General features: G+C 37.4%; 2 protein-coding genes across 3 annotated transcripts in view; one reads left to right on the forward strand and one right to left on the reverse strand.

Moving 5' to 3' along the window:
* Positions 1 to 18,656, reverse strand: part of NUP62CL (nucleoporin 62 C-terminal like) — a 100,165-nt gene that overhangs the window by 70,581 nt on the left and 10,928 nt on the right. The window contains exon 1 of one of the 2 annotated variants that reach the window (XM_058658477.1): positions 5,111 to 5,299. The exons of the other annotated variant lie outside the window; for it this stretch is intronic. The gene's annotated coding sequence lies outside the window, so the exon portion shown is untranslated. Of the gene's footprint in view, positions 1 to 5,110; positions 5,300 to 18,656 lie in introns of those variants that run through there. 2 annotated transcript variants of the gene reach the window in all.
* Positions 5,437 to 18,656, forward strand: part of DNAAF6 (dynein axonemal assembly factor 6) — a 44,335-nt gene continuing 31,115 nt past the window's right edge. Inside the window, exons 1-3 of the mRNA XM_004590245.3 lie at positions 5,437 to 5,518; positions 12,327 to 12,464; positions 15,988 to 16,060. Coding sequence (XP_004590302.1) covers positions 12,330 to 12,464; positions 15,988 to 16,060 — 208 coding nt within the window. The 5' untranslated portion in view covers positions 5,437 to 5,518; positions 12,327 to 12,329. The remainder of the gene's footprint in view (positions 5,519 to 12,326; positions 12,465 to 15,987; positions 16,061 to 18,656) is intronic.

Genomic DNA, 18,656 nt, shown 5'->3' on the forward strand with positions numbered 1-18,656 from the left:
TGGAAACCGAGTATTCTTTTTTTTCTTCTTGAAAGCTATTTTTAGTTATAAATCATTTTACCAGACATAAAATATTTATGAAATACTATGTGATGCCTCAGTACATATATGCATTGTATGGTGCCAAATCAGGATAAATTTCAAACAAATAAAACTTCTTTAAGGTGTCATCACTGATACGATTTCTAGTAATCTCTCATTTATACTGTATGGTCTATATGAATATGCACATACTTGGAACATCCTAAATATAGATCAAAAACAGAAGAATGGAGATTTTTTAAAGTGATATTATCATACAATGAAATACCATACAACAATTTAAAAACCTTACATTTAAAAATCTCATATGTGTCTCATATGTTTTGATGTTTTTATATCGGTTTGCTTGCTTCCAAATAATCTCTTTTCTCTAACAGAATTCATCAAGTGCCCATGAAGTATACGATGGCATTATAGTTCCTAAGAGACTTCTGTGTCTCCTTTTAGTTAAGCATGTGTTGCTTACTCAGTGGCACATTATTTTATCAGGGTGCTATAATTTGTTGTTGATGTTGTTATTGTTATTGTTAAAAAAATAAAAAAATAAAAATCTCAAAAACAATGTTAACTAAATCATGCTGCAGAAAAGAATAATGTATCATCTATGTAAATGTTGTGGCCACGTTTCAGAAGCAGAATGAAAATACATAACCAACTTTGGAAAAGCCAAGGCTCTGGGCCATACTCCACTGCTTTCCCAGGCTACAAGCAGGGAGCTGGATGGGAACTGGAATAGCTGGGACACAACCAGCACCCATATGAGATCCCAGCATATGCAAGGCAAGGATTTTAGCCACTAGGCTACAGTGCAGGGCCCAATATTCCATATTTTTGTTTCGTAATTTTAAAAGGAAGGACTAACAAGTATTTTAGAATGGCAGAAAATGAAACAATATGTAGTCTTCAAAGAGGGAGAAGTACTGATATAGACCAACTAAGCTTTTATTCTTCCTGTCAAATTCATTGTCTCCTTCATAAAAAAATTTTAAATACAAATTAATTCCCACTTATATAATCATATTTTAAAGAAAGCTATTCATTGTGTTATTACAGTACTTGAATCTGCTTCAACCTGTTGTGCTCCATATCTATATTTAAATATTTATTATTTGAAAGAGTTACCGGGGAAGAGGAGTGGTGTCTTCCATCCAAGTGACCACATCAGCCAGTACTGAATTAGGTCAAAGCCAGGTGCCAGGAGCTCCACCCAGCTCTCCCACGTGGGAGGCAAGGATCCAAACACCCAGGTCATCTTCCATTGCTTTTTCCAGGCCATTAGCAGCGTACTTGATTAGAAATGAAGGAGCCAGGATATGAGCTAGCACCTATATGGGATGCCAGTATCACAGATGGCAGCTTTGCCTGCTATGCCACAATGCTGGACCCTGAGATTCATATATTTTTAAAGGCAAATTATTTTGAAAATATCTATAAACAAATTACAACTACTCATTTTATAGACTATCAGACTGCCTCCAATGTACAAATGCAAAATATAATGTTATTAAACAAAAAGAAAAAAATGGATACAAATAGCATTCATATGAGAGTCTAAATTATAACAGATAAAGATAGAAGGTGAATAGAACTACTACAGTAGTAGAACTCAGTAAAATTATCCATCTTTCATTCCTCTCAATACTGATTTAAATAAATTAACCAGTATTTTAAAACAGATACTCTACATATTATAAAAAGAATTAGCTAAATTATACCCTTTTCATAGTTGTAAATGCACAGAAACATTTAGGTATTTTTAATTTTTTTGTCTTTAGAGATTTATTACTTTAAAGCCCAACTACCAGTCAAATTCAGCTCTGATAGGAAAGCCAGAGAATCTCTTTTTGTTTCAACTTCTGCCTCTAGATTGCACCTGCTGTCAAGGCAGAATGAACATCAGACTTATGTGAGTTCTAGTCTCCATGATCTACTTTCAGCATACCTCTGAGCAAGTTACTTTTTCTTTTGAATCCTTACTCTCCTCAGCCTCTAAGTTTCTGTATGTATAGCAATCTCCATGAAGCCAAGTGCTTCAAGATGCATCTCAGATCCTGCACCTACTTCTTACCTCGCTAATTCCTCAACCCTAAAAAGTACTCAGCATTAGGCTTCATCTTGTCAGGGACAGGTTCAACCTTGAAAAGGTGAATATATCCCTGAAGATATATAATTTTTGCTCTGCGTGAAGAAACCTAGTATTTATTGAACTCCTGTGTACCTTAAACTGTACTAAGTGCTTCATATCTGCTATATCACACACCTTCCCAATTCCACCACAAACCACAGAGGCCATTTCTGCAACAAGCTAGTGCAATCACAGTTTTAATAAACTCCCTAGTATACACACAAGTTTGAAAACCAAGGATCTTTCAAACCACAAATCACAATTCATTATTGGGGCGAGGCATACATTTTTAAAATACATGATAGAAAGTAAGAGTATTTTTTGCAAAACTTTATTATATGTATACTTAGTCAACTTATTTCTTACCATAACTGACAATCAAAGGTCTGAAAAACGCTGGCTGCACAGTGCAGATCTAGAATAATACACAATAAAGCAGAATAAAAAAGGGGGGACAAGCAAGATTATGGCATAACATATTCAAAACAACCTCAGATCCTGCACCTGATCCTGCACCTGTGAAAGTGGATTAAAATATAAACTGGGGTGGACATCTGTCCTAACAGTTAAGATGCTGGTTAAGGCATCAGTGTTCCACATCGTAGTGCCTGTGTCTGAGTCCAGGCTCTGGTCCCTACACCAACTTCCTGCCAATATGAACCAGGCAGGTAGCAGGTGATGGCTCAAGCAGCTGGGCTCCTGCCACCCATGTGAGACACCTGCATGTTGTTTCCAGCTCCCCACGCTCAGTCAAGCCCAGTTCTGGCCATCACAGGCAGTTCGAAAAAGAACAAGCGGATGGATCTGGTATTTGCCTCTCATACACATTAAAAAAAAAGTTTATTTGGGTGAAAATTTCTGAAATCCATACAGTTTTTTTAAACATTCATTTTCTTTCTTTTTTTTTTAAAGATTTATTCATTTTATTACAGCCAGATATACACAGAGGAGAGACAGAGAGGAAGATCTTCCGTCCGATGATTCACTCCCCAAGTGAGCCGCAATGGTCGGCACGCCGATCCAAAGCCAGGAACCTGGAACCTCCTCCGGGTCTCCCACGCGGGTGCAGTGTCCCAATGCATTGGGCCGTCCTCAACTGCTTTCCCAGGCCACAAGCAGGGAGCTGGATGGGAAGTGGAGCTGCCGGGATTAGAACCGGAGCCCATATGGGATCCCGGGGCGTTCAAGGCGAGGACTTTAGCTGCTAGGCCATGCCGCCGGGCCCCAAACATTCATTTTCATAAACTGTTCGAATACCCGTTCTACTCAGGCATTTCAATTTTTCGTACCTTATTTTTAAAAAGTGCATTTATTTCAGTAAGTTAGAGAAAAGGCAGAGATAAATATTCCATCTGCTGATCTCATTCTCCAAATGGTAGGAAAGGCCAGAGCTGGACCCTCCAAAGCCAGCAGCCAGGAGCTTCTTCCAGATCTCCCACATGGTGCAGGGTCCCAAGGGCCTAGCACATTTCCCACTGCATTCCAAGGGCATTAGCAGGGAGCTTGGATTGGAGTGGTACAGTAGGCATGCCACAGCACCAGCCCCTTTAGCTTACCTAACCCCTCTTGTTACAGTTATCTAAAGAATCCAAATGTAAGATGCCTAAAGTCTAATCTTCCATAGCAATAAGGAGATTGTCGTATAGATTAATTGCCCAAAAAACCAGCAACTTCACTCTAGGCAGTCACTCACATATTCTACCCTCATTCCTTTGTTCCCCATCAACAACATCACAGATTCCATTATTGAATCAAACTTCAGTATGCTGTTTTTCAGATGGAGTGAAAGTTATGAAAAGCCCCATAGCAGAAAGAACGGAAGCAGTTTCGTTTGATCACAAATTCTAGCCCCAAATATCCAAAAGAGATCACTCATTAAGGCCAACATGTCTCTACCTGCTTACAACACTCAGAGAGTATGCACCACACAACCGTTGATAACGAATAATCCAAATCAGTTTGGATGAACAGTGCCAAATATTCCATATATTTATTATATCATTCCTCCCTCCCCCTTTGTTTGAAGTCAAACCAACGAGGACAACCATTGTGGCACAACTTAAAAACTGCCGGCTGAAGACACCATGGCAGATGGGCACGCCAAAGCCAACGCCAAGGTGGATGGGTGCCTGTTTCCCTACCAACTGCTCCACTTTCTCTGTGGCATCCTGCTAATGTGAGAAATGGTCCCAGGATGAAGCTGTCAGTTCCTGGCTGCAGGCCATTTGAGGCCATTTGTGGAGCAAAGCAACTAATGGAAGATTTTAACTGTCTTTCTGTTTCTATAACTGGCTTTCAAATAAATAAATCTGTCTTTAAAAGTTCAAAGCCAAACAAATTAATTCACCGTAACATAGGACCACAACTCCATTTGATGACAGTCAGATTCTCCGTTTCAGCATGTCCCAGGTTTCCACTCCTAGGCGGGAAAGGCAGGGCACCTGGACTCACAATTTCACCAGGAGTTGGGGTCCATTGCATCTCCCACCCGTGTCCCCCCCCTCAGCCAAGCGGAGGCTGCCTCTTAACACCCAGGACTAGGGCGCGAAGGCTTGTCCAAAAGCAAAGAATAAAAAAGGTGATCCACCCGACCCGCCTCCTTCTGCCACTCGCGCGCGACCGCGCGCGCGCAAACACACACACACACACACACACACATATTGAGCCAAGATGGAAGCACAACTCGTGTCCGTGTCACGGGTGAGGCAGGATGGGGACGGGAAAGGGGCGCGGCGGGGGGGGGGCGGCGTGTGGAGACAAATCTCAAAAACGCGATAATAGATCCTAAAGCTCCGACGCCCACCGTCCCGACCCTTCCGCCGCCATCGTTACCGATCCGCGGGATCTGGGAATCCCCAGATACAGAATTCCCGAGTGGGAAAATCGTAACAGGGAAGCAGGCACACAGACGACAAGCACAAACGAAACCCCCAGCAAAGTTACCTCAGTGGCAGCCGCCACCGTTCTCCGTCCCGTCCCAAAGTGAAGCGCCAGGCGTCGGAAACGGCCTAACGGCCAGAGGGGTCGGGCCTCTGAGCCGGAAAGAACCGGTCTTGTCGGAGAACAGGATACCGTCGGAAAGACGCGAACCCCGACTGAAGCTTAAATGGGGTCGACCTAGTCCACTAGAAAGGGCGGACACTGACCTCGACCGGGACGCTCTCCGATTGGTGGAGTCGGCTGTTCCTTCAGAGGAGAGTCTTCTGTGATTGGCTAGGAAAGTCAAGCGGGAACCCGGAGGAGGAGGGTGGGTGGGTGGGGGGAAAAGTTGTTACCCAGGCAACAGAGCGACGCAGAGCTCTTTTCAAGTTATTTTCGGAGCTTCGTCAGCGATTTCAAACACTGACCAAGGTGAGGAGCAACCACAAGTGGGGAAAAACGGAGTCCTCAGTTGTCGCGGTTATCAGAGAAACTGAGGAAACCTCCAGCTGCTTAACAATTCTGAGAGCCTCAAGTTTCACAAATGTAGAAAAGACCGTTTCCCTAAACCCTTCTTCCCAAACCCTGGAAGCTGGACACTTCTTTACGAAAACTATTTCTGAGGATGTGAGAGGGAAATGGAACAGTTGTGACATACAAGTAATTGGGTGCGAGTGCAAATCATGTTTCCTTTTAATAGGTCTGGGTGTCCTAGGTTGGAACAATTAATGTATCTTATGTTTCAACATATAAATTTATCGTGGATTAATTACCTTGGTTAGACTATATTGGGGGTAAGGGTGTACTAATACTGCTCAGACTAGAAAAATAGGAAGAAGAAGGAAAAAAAAGACTCACAGTGCTCCCTGTTAGAAAAAAATGTCCTGGGTGGGAAAACTTGAACGCTGTGGCCAGAAGGTTCCAGAAAACTCGGTTGTATGAGCTGAGGCAGAGTCGCGGCGTGGGGGAGAGAAAGCGGGCAGATCTTCTAGTTGGGGCTACAGCGTGCGGAGACTACTTGTACCTACAAAACCTGCTACCCAGAGGAGGGAAGCAAGGGATAGAAGGAGTTCGGCAATGAGAACTAAACAATAACTTTTAGTTTTCCACAGCAGAGTGGGATGAATATTGTTCATAATAATGTTCTAAAGCAGAGTCTAGAGCAGCTAAAAGAAATAAAGGGTATTGGCAGGCTAGTTGTCCGATTTGACCAGTTTATGCTGTGTGTGTGTGTATGTGTTTTAAAATATTGTATTATACAACGTAAAATTGTTGAAGTAATACATGTTAAACTATACTTCAAAAATAGACTTTTTTTTTCCAAAAAACAAAACCCTTGCTACTCAAAAAAAAAAAAAAAAAAAAGATTGACAGGGTAAAACATAAGGAAATTTCAGAATATTCTGTGGTTATAGAAAAATGCAATTGGATAATATGTATGTGGTTGCAAACGTTTTGAAGTACATACAGAGTTTTTTTCATAATACTCATTTCTCATGGACAGTTTGAAGACTCCCTACTATAGGTGGATTTCAAAAAAATGTTTGCACCAAGATAAATTTAGTGCTAAATTTCATTTTATGAAAGCAGTTTAAAGTACCCTGTTCCATGTTGTTTCACTACCCGACCAGGGTTTCGTCATGTTTGGCCAGAGAACTAAGGATCATTCTTGTTGCGATAAGAGCTATTGCAGTTGGGATTCAGAAAAGAGGGTATTTCCTGGGGAAAAAAATGCAGGAAGAAAGCAAATCTGTTGAGAAGAAATCTTCAAAGTACTGCAAGAAAATTCAGCACATAAATTCTTTTTTAGGTAGAGATAAAGTATGGGTCTGAAACGGAGAGACAAAATTATTGATAAGTACATTAAGTTTGTCTGAAGTGCTGTAAGTCAAGAGAAGTCAAGAGAAGTGTTTGAGAGCTAAGGATTTGCCTGCTCATAAAAAGCTTGTTTTTCAGAAAGGAATGGCATGATAGAGATTCCTTATGAATAAATAGCTAAAATAACAAGTAGAGGAAATAGTAAATCACAACAGGCTCAGATCTTGACATTTAGATTTAAGACAAAATCCAAGTACTTTTAAACAACAGCTTCTATGAAATACGTTTTAAGTTTGTAATGTAAACTCCAAGCCCCTATATTTACTTGAGTTAGTAAATTTGGTGGCAATTAAGGAGACTTGAAAGTAAACTACACTTGATATTGTAAAGACATGCTCAAAATCATTTTTATAGAGAATCATTAATTAATATGGCTGTCAAAAATGCAAAAAGTAAAACCAGTTAACCAGTATATGATAATTCAGACAGGCAGAAATGATGTTATTTTTGTGTTCCTGGAATAATTCAATGCAGGGATTGCTAAGTGAGGCATAATATGCATAACATCCTTGAAGAATTGCCAAATTTATTTATCAAATTCTTTTATGTGTTTTTATTTACTTAAGCAAGGTTCAAACACATTTTTGATTCTTTAATATCGTTGTTTTATTTAGCATATACACTGGAATTAATAAGATGTCATTTTGTTTAGAATTATTTGTTTTAATGGCAGAGTGATGGGGGAGAGAATGTGAGTGAGAGCGAGAGAGAATATGAATCTTTCAGCTGCTGGTTCACTCCCCACATAGCTACAATACCCTGGGTTGGGTCAGGCTGGTGCCAGGATGGCCATCCCAGTTTCCCACTTGAGAAGCAGACCCCTAGGCACATTAGCAGAAAGTTAGATAGAAAGTGGAGCACAGCTCAGACCTGAGCCAGCACGCTGATATGTAATACCAGTCACAGGCAGCGGCTAAATGTGCCATGCCGCAAACAAGCCCCATTTCTTTTTGAATAGTCTGTAATTCAGAGTTTTCACTAATTCAACCTAGCCATGTCTCCAATTGGTTAAAGTTGAGCATTCCATAATGATTCTGTAGATAGAAGCAAATAAAATTTAAATTATCATCCCAGCTTCACAATTAGAGTGAGACTTCATCCCAAGGCTCCCAAAATTGCATCAGTGTCATGGACATGGAGGTATCCAGGTTGAATAATTTTTTAGTTTCTGACTGGCTCCAAAGTTTAGTACTGAGCTGGTTTTGGAGCATCTGTTGCTTTAGTTAGTACTAAGATAGATTCTCTAATCACAACTTTATCTGTAAAGACCCTTAAAGGTTCAGATTGGTGGGAAGAAAGTGAAAGGCTCTGTCCGGAAAATGTCAAATACATTGACACTGGCCTAGCAAAAGTGAGAGAAAGGAAATTTATCCTTGGTTCATTCAAGTGGCAGTGACAGATTCAGACACAGGCGATATGACTATCAAAACTTCTTTTTTAAATCACCAAACAACACTACTCAAGTATTCTATGCAGAAGAATACATTCCAAGGTACCAAAGCAGGACATTATAGGATATACTTAGACTTGGCTTCTAATAGAATGAAGAACACATGTAGGATAATGATAGTAAGCAAAGGCAGAAAAATTGGTTAATGCTACAGACTGAAGAACTTTGATTGCCAGATTGAAGATGAACTTAATTATACATCATATTTACAAATTAAGTACAGCCCTTATAAATTAACACTACATAGTTCATAAAAAGGAATCATGATTTAGTTTTTCCAACGTTTTGTAGTCTAATAAAGCCTAATAAATTCTTACTTTATTAAGTAAGTTCTAAAAAGCTAGCAGAATATTCATTGCCGTTGAATTTGGAATATTTTGTCCACAAATTCACATAATCATTTTTTAATTTCAACATCAAACTTTATCCCCACTGGACACAAAGTTATTGAGCCTTTTAATTTACAGCATGAGGTAAAAAGAGAAATACTTCTCCTTAATCAATATTTTATACAGCTCTATTTAAAATATTTTAGATTTTGGGGACTTATAAGGAATTTTTCTAAAAATGATATCAAGGAAACACGTTTTAGGTTACCTTTGCCTTTTCCAATTACTTTTTGACCTTACAAAAGTAATTTAAATTGGTTACGTGCACACATACACAAATGCAAAAGAATGGCATTTGCTTCAAAGCAGTCACATTGGGAGGCTTATCTACTTAATTGTAATGATGTTGTTATTGCTCAAATTGCTTTTGAAACTACTCTTAGAATCACCTTGAGGTCTGTAACACATTCTGAATATGCTTAAGGAAAGCAAATCTTCATCTTTTAAAAGTAGGTATGATATGTAGACATATCTAGAAATCTGTTGGAGACAAATCTGATGTATAGTCAAACTGAATAATAGCTAATTTTCTTGATGATATAAATGCAATTTCAACAACAAAGCAATTTTCTAAATTCTACAATGTTTTCAGCATTTAGAACATAACTTACATCAGTCTATAGCTTAATAGAGACTATTTTGAAATATAGTTGTACGACTTTAACCATGCACCACTTAGTACTCTAAGTAACTAACTGCTGACTGTGTGCCAGTCCAGCTTGAAGTTGTTCAGTCTGTAGAGATAGTGTCTTACTATTGACACTACCCTACCTCTCACCTAGTAAAAACCAGGCAAAAGCTTTTTTCCCAATTAACTGGTTGGGATTTACATTTAATGTATGTTCTCTAAATGTGGCATCCAGTGCACACACTGAACCATAGCCTTCTTTCATGGTCTCCACTGTAGGTGACCAGGTGTTGAGAAAACTGCTTGTTTTCTCTTTTCCACCTGGAACTTTGAGCACTTCCCTATTCTGATTCTTCATCCGAGTGCCAGCTCCTTCTGTTCTCAAGTCCACTCGCAGTCCTCAAGACCCCACCTCCATGCTTCTACCTATGGGCCAATGCCCTACTTCAGCCTGAATGAAGTTCCCTAAAACAACTACTGTTCATCCTTTCTGCCTTGAAGCAGTGTTCATTCCCAAGAACTCTGCTGTGGCACCCTTGCAAAGCAAAGATCACAAAGTGATTCTGACTGCTACTTTAGTCACTATATTTGAGTCTTTCAGATACCTTCCTTAGGAATTAGCTTTGCCCATCTCAGTTTATTTTTCATCTTACCAGTCAGCCACTGAGCTCTCGCAAGCTTTCTTCATGATAGGAAATTTGTAGGTCCTAGAATTAGATGCCAGATAATAATATTTTTATATATCTTTTCATATTTTAGCATATTCACATACCTCATGAAATCAGACCATGAAAATCATTTTGTAAACTAGGTAATCTGGTATGACAATCATTTCAGTTATATTTGTTTTTCAAATGTCATTGTTTCAGTAATCTCAAAATACTAATGATATCATTGCATCTGATGAGATCTGGATGCATATTTTTCCTTTCATTGTCAGAAGTAAAAAATATTTCAATAAATGTCTTGCTTTGAATGTTAGGTAAATATTTAATGAACACATAATTAAATAAGAGTTTTAAAATATAAATAGGAGCCTCTTTAATTTAATATGTGTAAATTATTCATTTCCATAACAGACTGCTAGACCATGAGAGATTGTTTTATCGCCTTTTATTTCACCTGTTCCAATTTAATGAGTTTCCAATGTAATGAGTTTTATCATTAACTTATTTCACATCACTATTAGAAGCAATATTCATGTCCAGAAAAATTACTTTTAAAGGAGCAATAATAGCTAACATATGTTGAGTGCTTACTATGTCCCAGGCACTGTTCCAAGCTCTTTTATGTGTGTGAAGCTACTTAATCCTTATAAGAATCCTGAGATAGATGCTATAATTATTCTCATTTTGTAGATAAAGGAAATTGGGTGTAGAAAGCTTAAATAATGTTTTCAAACTCACAGAGCTAGAAGTAAATGATGGATACAAATCTAAGCAGTGTGACTTCAGAGTCTTTACTCTTAGCAACTAGGAAAAACCGCCTCTAGGCTAGAAGCAATTTAATATTTGCTCTGTACCCTTGACATTTCCAATAGTTATTAAGATCAGCTTTCTATTTAAAAACAGTCAAAGTAACCATAAACTATAATAATAAAGTAAAAGATTTGTAAAACACAATCTATATGCAGATTGATTATGACGGGGGGCTACTAGCACACATTGGAGACTCCCTTTGTGTTACTGTGCTAAGCACAATGCAAAAATGTTTGTGGTTCATTTAATAAAAACCCTAAATAAATGTTTCGCATGAGTTAGTTTTTATAAATACAATGCTTTAAAACTATCAGCAGTTGTGTAGTGAAGATTCCTAGGATATTAATGCTGAAATTACTCAAGATAGGCCTAATTCTACACTTTATTCAGGTTATTAATTAAAGTCTGACACCTACAACTTTTTCAAAAATCCTGAATTTTTTCATGGAATACAATGTTAGAGATTACTTAAGAGACTGATATCTGGATGGGAGGATTATTGGTAGCTGCCATTTTTCTTATCTGTATTTCATATAGATAATACATATATGTTTTATATTATATGTAATATAACATAACATATACAATTATATACAATGTTATATATTATATAGTTATATATAAATATATAGCACACAATATATTATATATAACTATATAATATATATTTATATTACTTTTATTATATTTATATTATTTATATTATTTTCATAATAGATATAGATAGTATCACTGTTGCCATCAGAAAAAGTAACAGTTATTGTATTGTGTATGAATGTTCACTAAAGTCAGTGAACCAACCCATGAGTAGTCTTAATTGGCAATATAATACCAAGCATTACCAAGGGTTAATTAAGAATTGAAATAAAGCAGAAGTTACAGGCCTGCCCGAGCCATCAGTGTGAAATGAACAAAGTTCATTGGGACATATCCATCAAGCAACATCATTTTCAGCTCACTAAATAGAACATGCTGTCTAACAAGCATACACAAAAGGATAAAAACATAAGAAATACATTCGCAAATAGTGATGCATCATCTGTTTGACACTGATATGTGCTTTGTCTAGAGAGAAGGTTTAAGAATCTGCACTTATAACCAAGTCCTCAAGTAATTCTTCAACACACTAAAACCTCAGAACCCATGTGTTCAGTAAATGCTTGTTAGAATTACTGAATACATTTAGTAATTCAGGCTGAGTGCTTGAGTTTTCTTGTAATCCCAGGCTTGTGAATTCACAAAATACATGTTTCTGAAGGGGTTTGTGAGTGATTTCAAGAAAGAATGGGAGTATAGAGGAACCTACCCATTGAAAAAATGAAGTAGGATAAAAAAATCAAAAACCAAACAAATAAAAAACCTCATGTCTTAAATAAGACAGAAAAATGAATTACTGCTTTCCAATCTTTTTCTTCAGAGTATGGAACCTGTGAAAACAGAAACTGAAAAGAAGAAAGTGAAAATTGTGGAACCTGATAATATGGAGATGTTTCCTCTGCAAGCCCTCTCTAAGCTGCTTTATCCTGAGGAAGAAGATGATTTTGACTCTGAACAGGTGGCCCTTTACTTACAAATGAATTAGTTCTGTTGATGTGAAGTTGTGGAACTGTATTTGAACAAGTGGTTCCTATCTTACCTGGAGTTAGGCTGTGTCATCTGATACATTTACAGGAGGCTGCAGGCTGATTATGCATGAGAGTGTAACCTCTAGTGCATCTCTAGCAGAAATAATTATATTTTTTTCTAAACCACCTGAGCACTGAATAGGAAATTGGTTCTGTAACTATGGCAGCAATAGCCACATTACAAAATGTTTGTCATTTATATTTATGCTCAAAGAATGCTTGGCAACGATGGCAAAAAAAATGGATAGTTAGGACTGTTTATGCCCAGATAGTATTTCTATGAAACACACATTTTCATTATCCAGGATTAATCAAATCCCCAAGTGCTAGTCCCGTTATTTTTTTTAATTTAGCAAAGCAGAAAATATTTTGAGAAAACTAATAAGACAAACTAGCTTCAGTCTACTGAAATTCGCTTTTTGATACGTGCTGAAATAGAACTGTGTAGTCCAATTAGCTGAACAGCATTTGGGGTCAGGACAGGTGAGGCAGCCAGCCTTGCAGCAGCAAGATGGGCTTAATTTCAGGTTGAGCAGTTTCCAGTATTCCTAGAATAACTAAAATACATTGCTATAACCCCTTACTTTCCATTTTCCAACTCCATAAATATCAGTGGGCCTTAGCTATCAGACCACCTATAATAAGTCAGACAAATTTCAAGGCAGAAATTTCATATTTAGCAGAACCTAAATTACTTTAATAACATTTGTCATTATTATGATCAGTTTGCCACTAGTAAACCCTTTTCAGTGAACATACAAATAGATTTATTCCTCCAAAAACTGCTGTTTGCTACAATGTAGGAAAGCAAATATATTCTAAATAGGCAACAAAGCTCATGGCTTAGGTGTATATTGCATGGACAACTTCCATTCTCCTGAAAGAGCTTAGGCGGAACAGGGTAGAATTAAATAAAACATGAAATGGAAGTGAACTTTGTAAAAGAGGCGAACTGAGTCATCTTAGCATAAGCATCAGGAAACAGGAAACTTCAACAGGGAAAAGTCTTATTGGAGGCCAAACAGAAAAATTAAGGTGTTAATAAGAGCATTAAATCTATAGATACAACAAATAAGGCATAGGAGGAAAAAATCAGAGCAGTGTGACAATTAGGTCAGGAAAACAAACTCACTTTTGCTACTTTAGTTGAAATAGCAAAATAATAATTTTATAGAGCCTACATGCTGGGGAAGAAAGGGATATTCCATTTAGAAAAAGATGTATTAAGCATTTGAGCAGCACCATTCTTGGATACAGTGAAGTGGAACTTATAACTGGAACAAATTCAAAGAAAAAGGTTTACCCTGGTTACAAAGCTTAGTTCCCTTTGGTGTTTCTGCCTGGAGATGTTTATTTGCATAGCAGTGCTTCTGGGAGCAAGATGAGTGCTTATGAGAACAGAGAGACCATAACATCATTTTTCTGAACTGTAAAGGAAAATTGTTATAATAATGTATGATTCTGTATATCTAGGTTATAAGCAATTTTGAGATAATTGGTCATTCAGACACCATAGTACAGATATTATTAGAGGGTATAGAATTAGAGTATCATAACTGTGGGAAAATAATTAATGTTTCTAATGAACTATTAAATCTTCCAGGAGAGAAACTTCCTTTCATTTTTAACATGTATTAATCTGGGGAACTCTAAAATAATTACAAGAGTGATATGAAAATACACTTGCTAAAAACAGGCAGAGAATGGTTGCATATGCATTGGCTCATTTAAAATGTCTCTCTTTTATATGATAGCTAAGAATTTAGCAAATTGGGAAAAGAGTATTCTGTTGCTTTCCAAACTCCTTGAGTGTATCTTAAGGCCTGTGGGAAATAAGTTTCACAGGATGTTCAGACTCTCTTATGTATTGCAAAGTGGTATGAATTACAATGATAAATTACTTGGATAATTGCCTATAGATTTGCAGTAGAGGATCAAGTAATGTTCTTGTAGAAAACAATTGCCAGATGATTTTCAATGTTTGCATTATTTCATTCCATCGCTTCACTTGAAATTTTTATTTTTCGTTATTTGGTTTTTGCGTAAGCTAACAAACTGAACTGATTCAATCATCATTGTTCTTGGAGAATGTGCCAGATTTGTAGGGAATGTTTAGAGTTTTGTTTCTACTGATCTTAATTTCCACTGGAAGGAGGCATTCAGCAAGAGACTCTCATGTTCCATGACATGTTTTATTCTGATTGACTGTTAGTATTCTGATGATTAATAATTTAAGAAAACGCTGCATGTTTATATGACATTTGTGATTAAAAAGAGGAAATGGTATCCAGAATGCTGTCTTGGGATTTTCACATAAAAATGCCTGTACCATGTTAACCACAAACATAGAACTTTTGAAATTCATTCTTTTTTTGTTTTTTCAGGGGTAGGTTGGGGATAGTTACTGCCTCAGACACTGTTAAGATATCATAGATCAATTTCTAATTTATAACTGTTGGACTCATTTGGCATAAGGAAAATCCAGGTGGGATTTTTCAACAGCTTTTAAGTTCAGACACTACTCCTCTTACCCCCCAAAAATTCCTAGCTCCTGAACATATATGAATTCTTAGGAGGTGAGGGTAGGATCCTGAGGAGGCAGAGCTGGAGATGTTCATTTGCCAGAATCTAAGAAAATTATTTGTATATTAACAATTGGGTGATTTGGAGCTGCTTAGTCTGACATCGGCAAGAACATTTATTAAGAAATTGGGATTTTCTTGAAACATTAGCTAATCCCTGAAAAAGACCAAGGAAATGATTGCTGCTAGGTGGGTTGGTGGTGTGATGAATGCTATATGGTAGTTAGTTGAAACAATAAATAGTGTTCTTGTATTGGTGAGTCAGGGACACTTGTGTGGAAGTAGCCATATTTGTGCAAAAGATGGCAGGAAAAAAAAGAGTCATATGATTCAGCATGTATTTGACACTATTAATTTGGCGGTGCTGTTGATGAAATTCATTAGTTCAGTGACATGAGCACCATAGAACAAAGATGTAAAATCAGTTATCAGGATTTTTAATTGATCATTTGAAGTCTAAGTACTTAGTGGTTAGCTTTTATTTTATGAAATTTTTCCATACTTCTACCTCATGTCTAACAATGATCAGCCGCTGCTGAAATCTGAACGTGTTGATGCGTTTATACCAACACCTGGTTCTAACCATCAGAGTGATGAGTGTGGCTCATTTCCCTAGCCCCAGTGATAGAAGATTCACTGAATTGGAGCTGAGTATTTAGTCTGACCTAAGATCAGTGCTGCCCTAGAGTTTATTAAACTGAATTTTTTTTGAAAGGATAAGAAAGCACATTCAAAGCAGTAATTGGCATCTGTCTCTCTGTTGTATTAAATTGGAAAGCTCTTTAAATATTTAGATGGAAAGCTTGTCAGATTTATTTAGACACAGGTCATGCAAGTGGTAATTATAGAATCTTGGACTTTTCTCCTCCAGTCAAATTCTTCATCTGCTCTTGGAGCCATGGGACCAGGAAATATTGGACCACCAAAAAAAGAAGAGGTCAAAAGTAAGTTATTTAACAAAGCAGTGTAGATCAATATATATTTTGATAGAAAAATTGTAGGGTGAATGATACTAAAACCAGTACTTATTAGCATGATCTCAATAGCAATGTACTATACTCATAGCCTTGAAAGTTTCTGATAGCAGACTTCAAGTGTTATCACCACACAGGAATGATATGTGAAGCAGTACAAGTATTAATTCATTTGATTTAGCCACTCCGTAACATGTACATACCTTAAAACATCAAGTTATGTATAATAAATATATTTAAGTTTTGCCAGCCTTTTTTTTAAACAAGTAATTTGAGGTTGATGCTGTGGCATAATAGGCTAAGCTTCAGCCTGTGGGAAAAAGGAGCAGAAATAATATTTGAAATAATGCTGACCATAACCTGCAAAGATTTCATGAAAAAAATTGATCTGGGGCAAGCATGGTGGCATATCAAGCTAATCTCTGTCTGTGGTGCCAGCATGTCATATTGACACCAGTTCTTGTCCTGGCTGCTCTACTTCTGATCCAGTTCTCTATCTATAGCCTGAGAAAGTAGCAAAAGATGGCCCAAGTCCTTGGGACTCTGAATCCATGTGGGAGCCCTCATCTGTGTCTCTCTGTGTCTCTCCTCTATGTGACATTGCCTTTCAAATAACATTAAATAAGTTTGTATAAAACCTGACTCATTGTAAAATGGAGAATAATAAACTAAAACAATCATGGGAATGATAACTGAGAAAGTCATGTGTGACTATATAACTTTTAAAAAATTATTTTAATTTGAAAGGCAGATTTTACACAGTGAGAAGGAGAGGAAAGAAGTTGGCCACTTCTCAAATGGCCACAATGGCCAGAACTAAGCCAACCCAAAACCAGGATACTGGAGCTTCTTCCAGGTCTCCCACATGTATGCACACGCCCAAGGACTTGGATCATCCTCCTCCACTTTCCCAGGCTGTAAGCAGAGAGCTGGACCAAAGGTGGAGCAACCAGGATAAAATCTGGCACCAGTAGAGGATGCTGGCTCTACAGGATGGAGGAGTACCGTGCTGTGCCACCATGCTGCCCCTAGATAACTTCTTATTTTCTATTACTTGATTACCAAGACGTTTAATTCTTTTATCTTCTGCCCTCCCATAGTCTGGTAACTTCAAAATCTCATCATTGATTCATTTCATACTCAGGTATTTACAGCCTACTGAATAACAAGCAGTAAGATCATTTCTGAAACTATGATGGAGATCAAAATAGAGTGCTTTCCCTGACTGAGCTAACAGCCTTTTGGAGAGCACAACAAAAGCAAATTACTACACAATGTTTATCTTGTATTAAAATACTTATAAATAAGGTCCATATGATAGCTTATAAGATCATAGATCCAATGAAGTAAAATAAGTAATTTCTTATATTTTTCAAACAATTTTCCTCTGCATATTCAAAGAGCTGAACATTTTTACAAAGCCTTGAAAGTACAGGAAGCTCCATTCTGTTGGTCATAATCACAATTACCAGAAGATGAGCAGGGAGAGGAAGTGAATTTCTTTCATGAATGTGGCTAATTGTGGAAGATTTTATCTGAAAAAATTGAAATAATGGCCAAAAAGAGGACTGTGGATGGCTTTTAAATTGCTGTCATTATTGCTGCACATACTCAAGAGACTATTTGCTTTATTCAACAGATACTCCATGGCAAATTAGTTCAAATTTGGATGCATTTCTATGCTGCGCTGCCCGTATTTCCAATAATATTGGCCTAATAATTTCTGAATTCTGAGGGCAATGAGTCATCTATAAAATGTTACATATAAATCTGTAGTTAGGTTTTACGAAGTGCGTGCTAAATAGAAGCAGGTAATTTCAGACTAATTGGCAGCATTGAAAACTTGACAATCAAGTGCATTTCTGGAAATGTTGAAAAGAACTCAAAGTAATGTTCTGCATCTAGCGGGACTCTCCATTTGATGACACACAATAGACCAAAATATAAGCTGTGTTTTTGCATGTCTACTTTTAAACATTTAAAGATAATAGATAGGGTGGGGAGAATCCAAGTACCTATGAAACTGTGTCACATAATACAATGTAATTAATGAATTAAAAATAATAAATAAATTTTAAAAAGGAAAAAAAAGATAATAGATAGAAACCCAAGAATATGTGCAGTTCTACACTGTGGGCAGGAGAGAGATTTCCTGTATAGTTCATATGTGCCATTATCTCCACTGCTTTCAGTGTTTTAATTGATAGTAGTTTTTAAAATTTATTTTTATTTGAAAGGCAAATTTGGAAGGAGAAGGACAGGCACAAAGAGAGAAGAGTGTTGTTCCATACACTAGGTCATTCCCCAAATGGCAACAATGACCAGAGCTGAGCTGATCAAAAGCCATACCCCGGAGCTTATTTCTGGGTGTCCCATGTGGGTGCAGGGGCATTAGCACTTGAGCCACTTTCCACTGTTTTTCACAGGCTGTTAGGAGGGAGCTGGCCCTAAAGGAGAACAGTTGGGACACGAATTGGGACCCATTAGGGAAGCTGGTGTTGTAGGCAGCAACTTACCCTTTTATGCTACAATACTAGCCCCAACCAACTCATTTTTAAATTCCATT

The sequence above is a fragment of the Ochotona princeps genome, chromosome X (genome assembly GCF_030435755.1).
Source record: "Ochotona princeps isolate mOchPri1 chromosome X, mOchPri1.hap1, whole genome shotgun sequence".
Lineage (NCBI taxonomy): Eukaryota > Metazoa > Chordata > Mammalia > Lagomorpha > Ochotonidae > Ochotona > Ochotona princeps.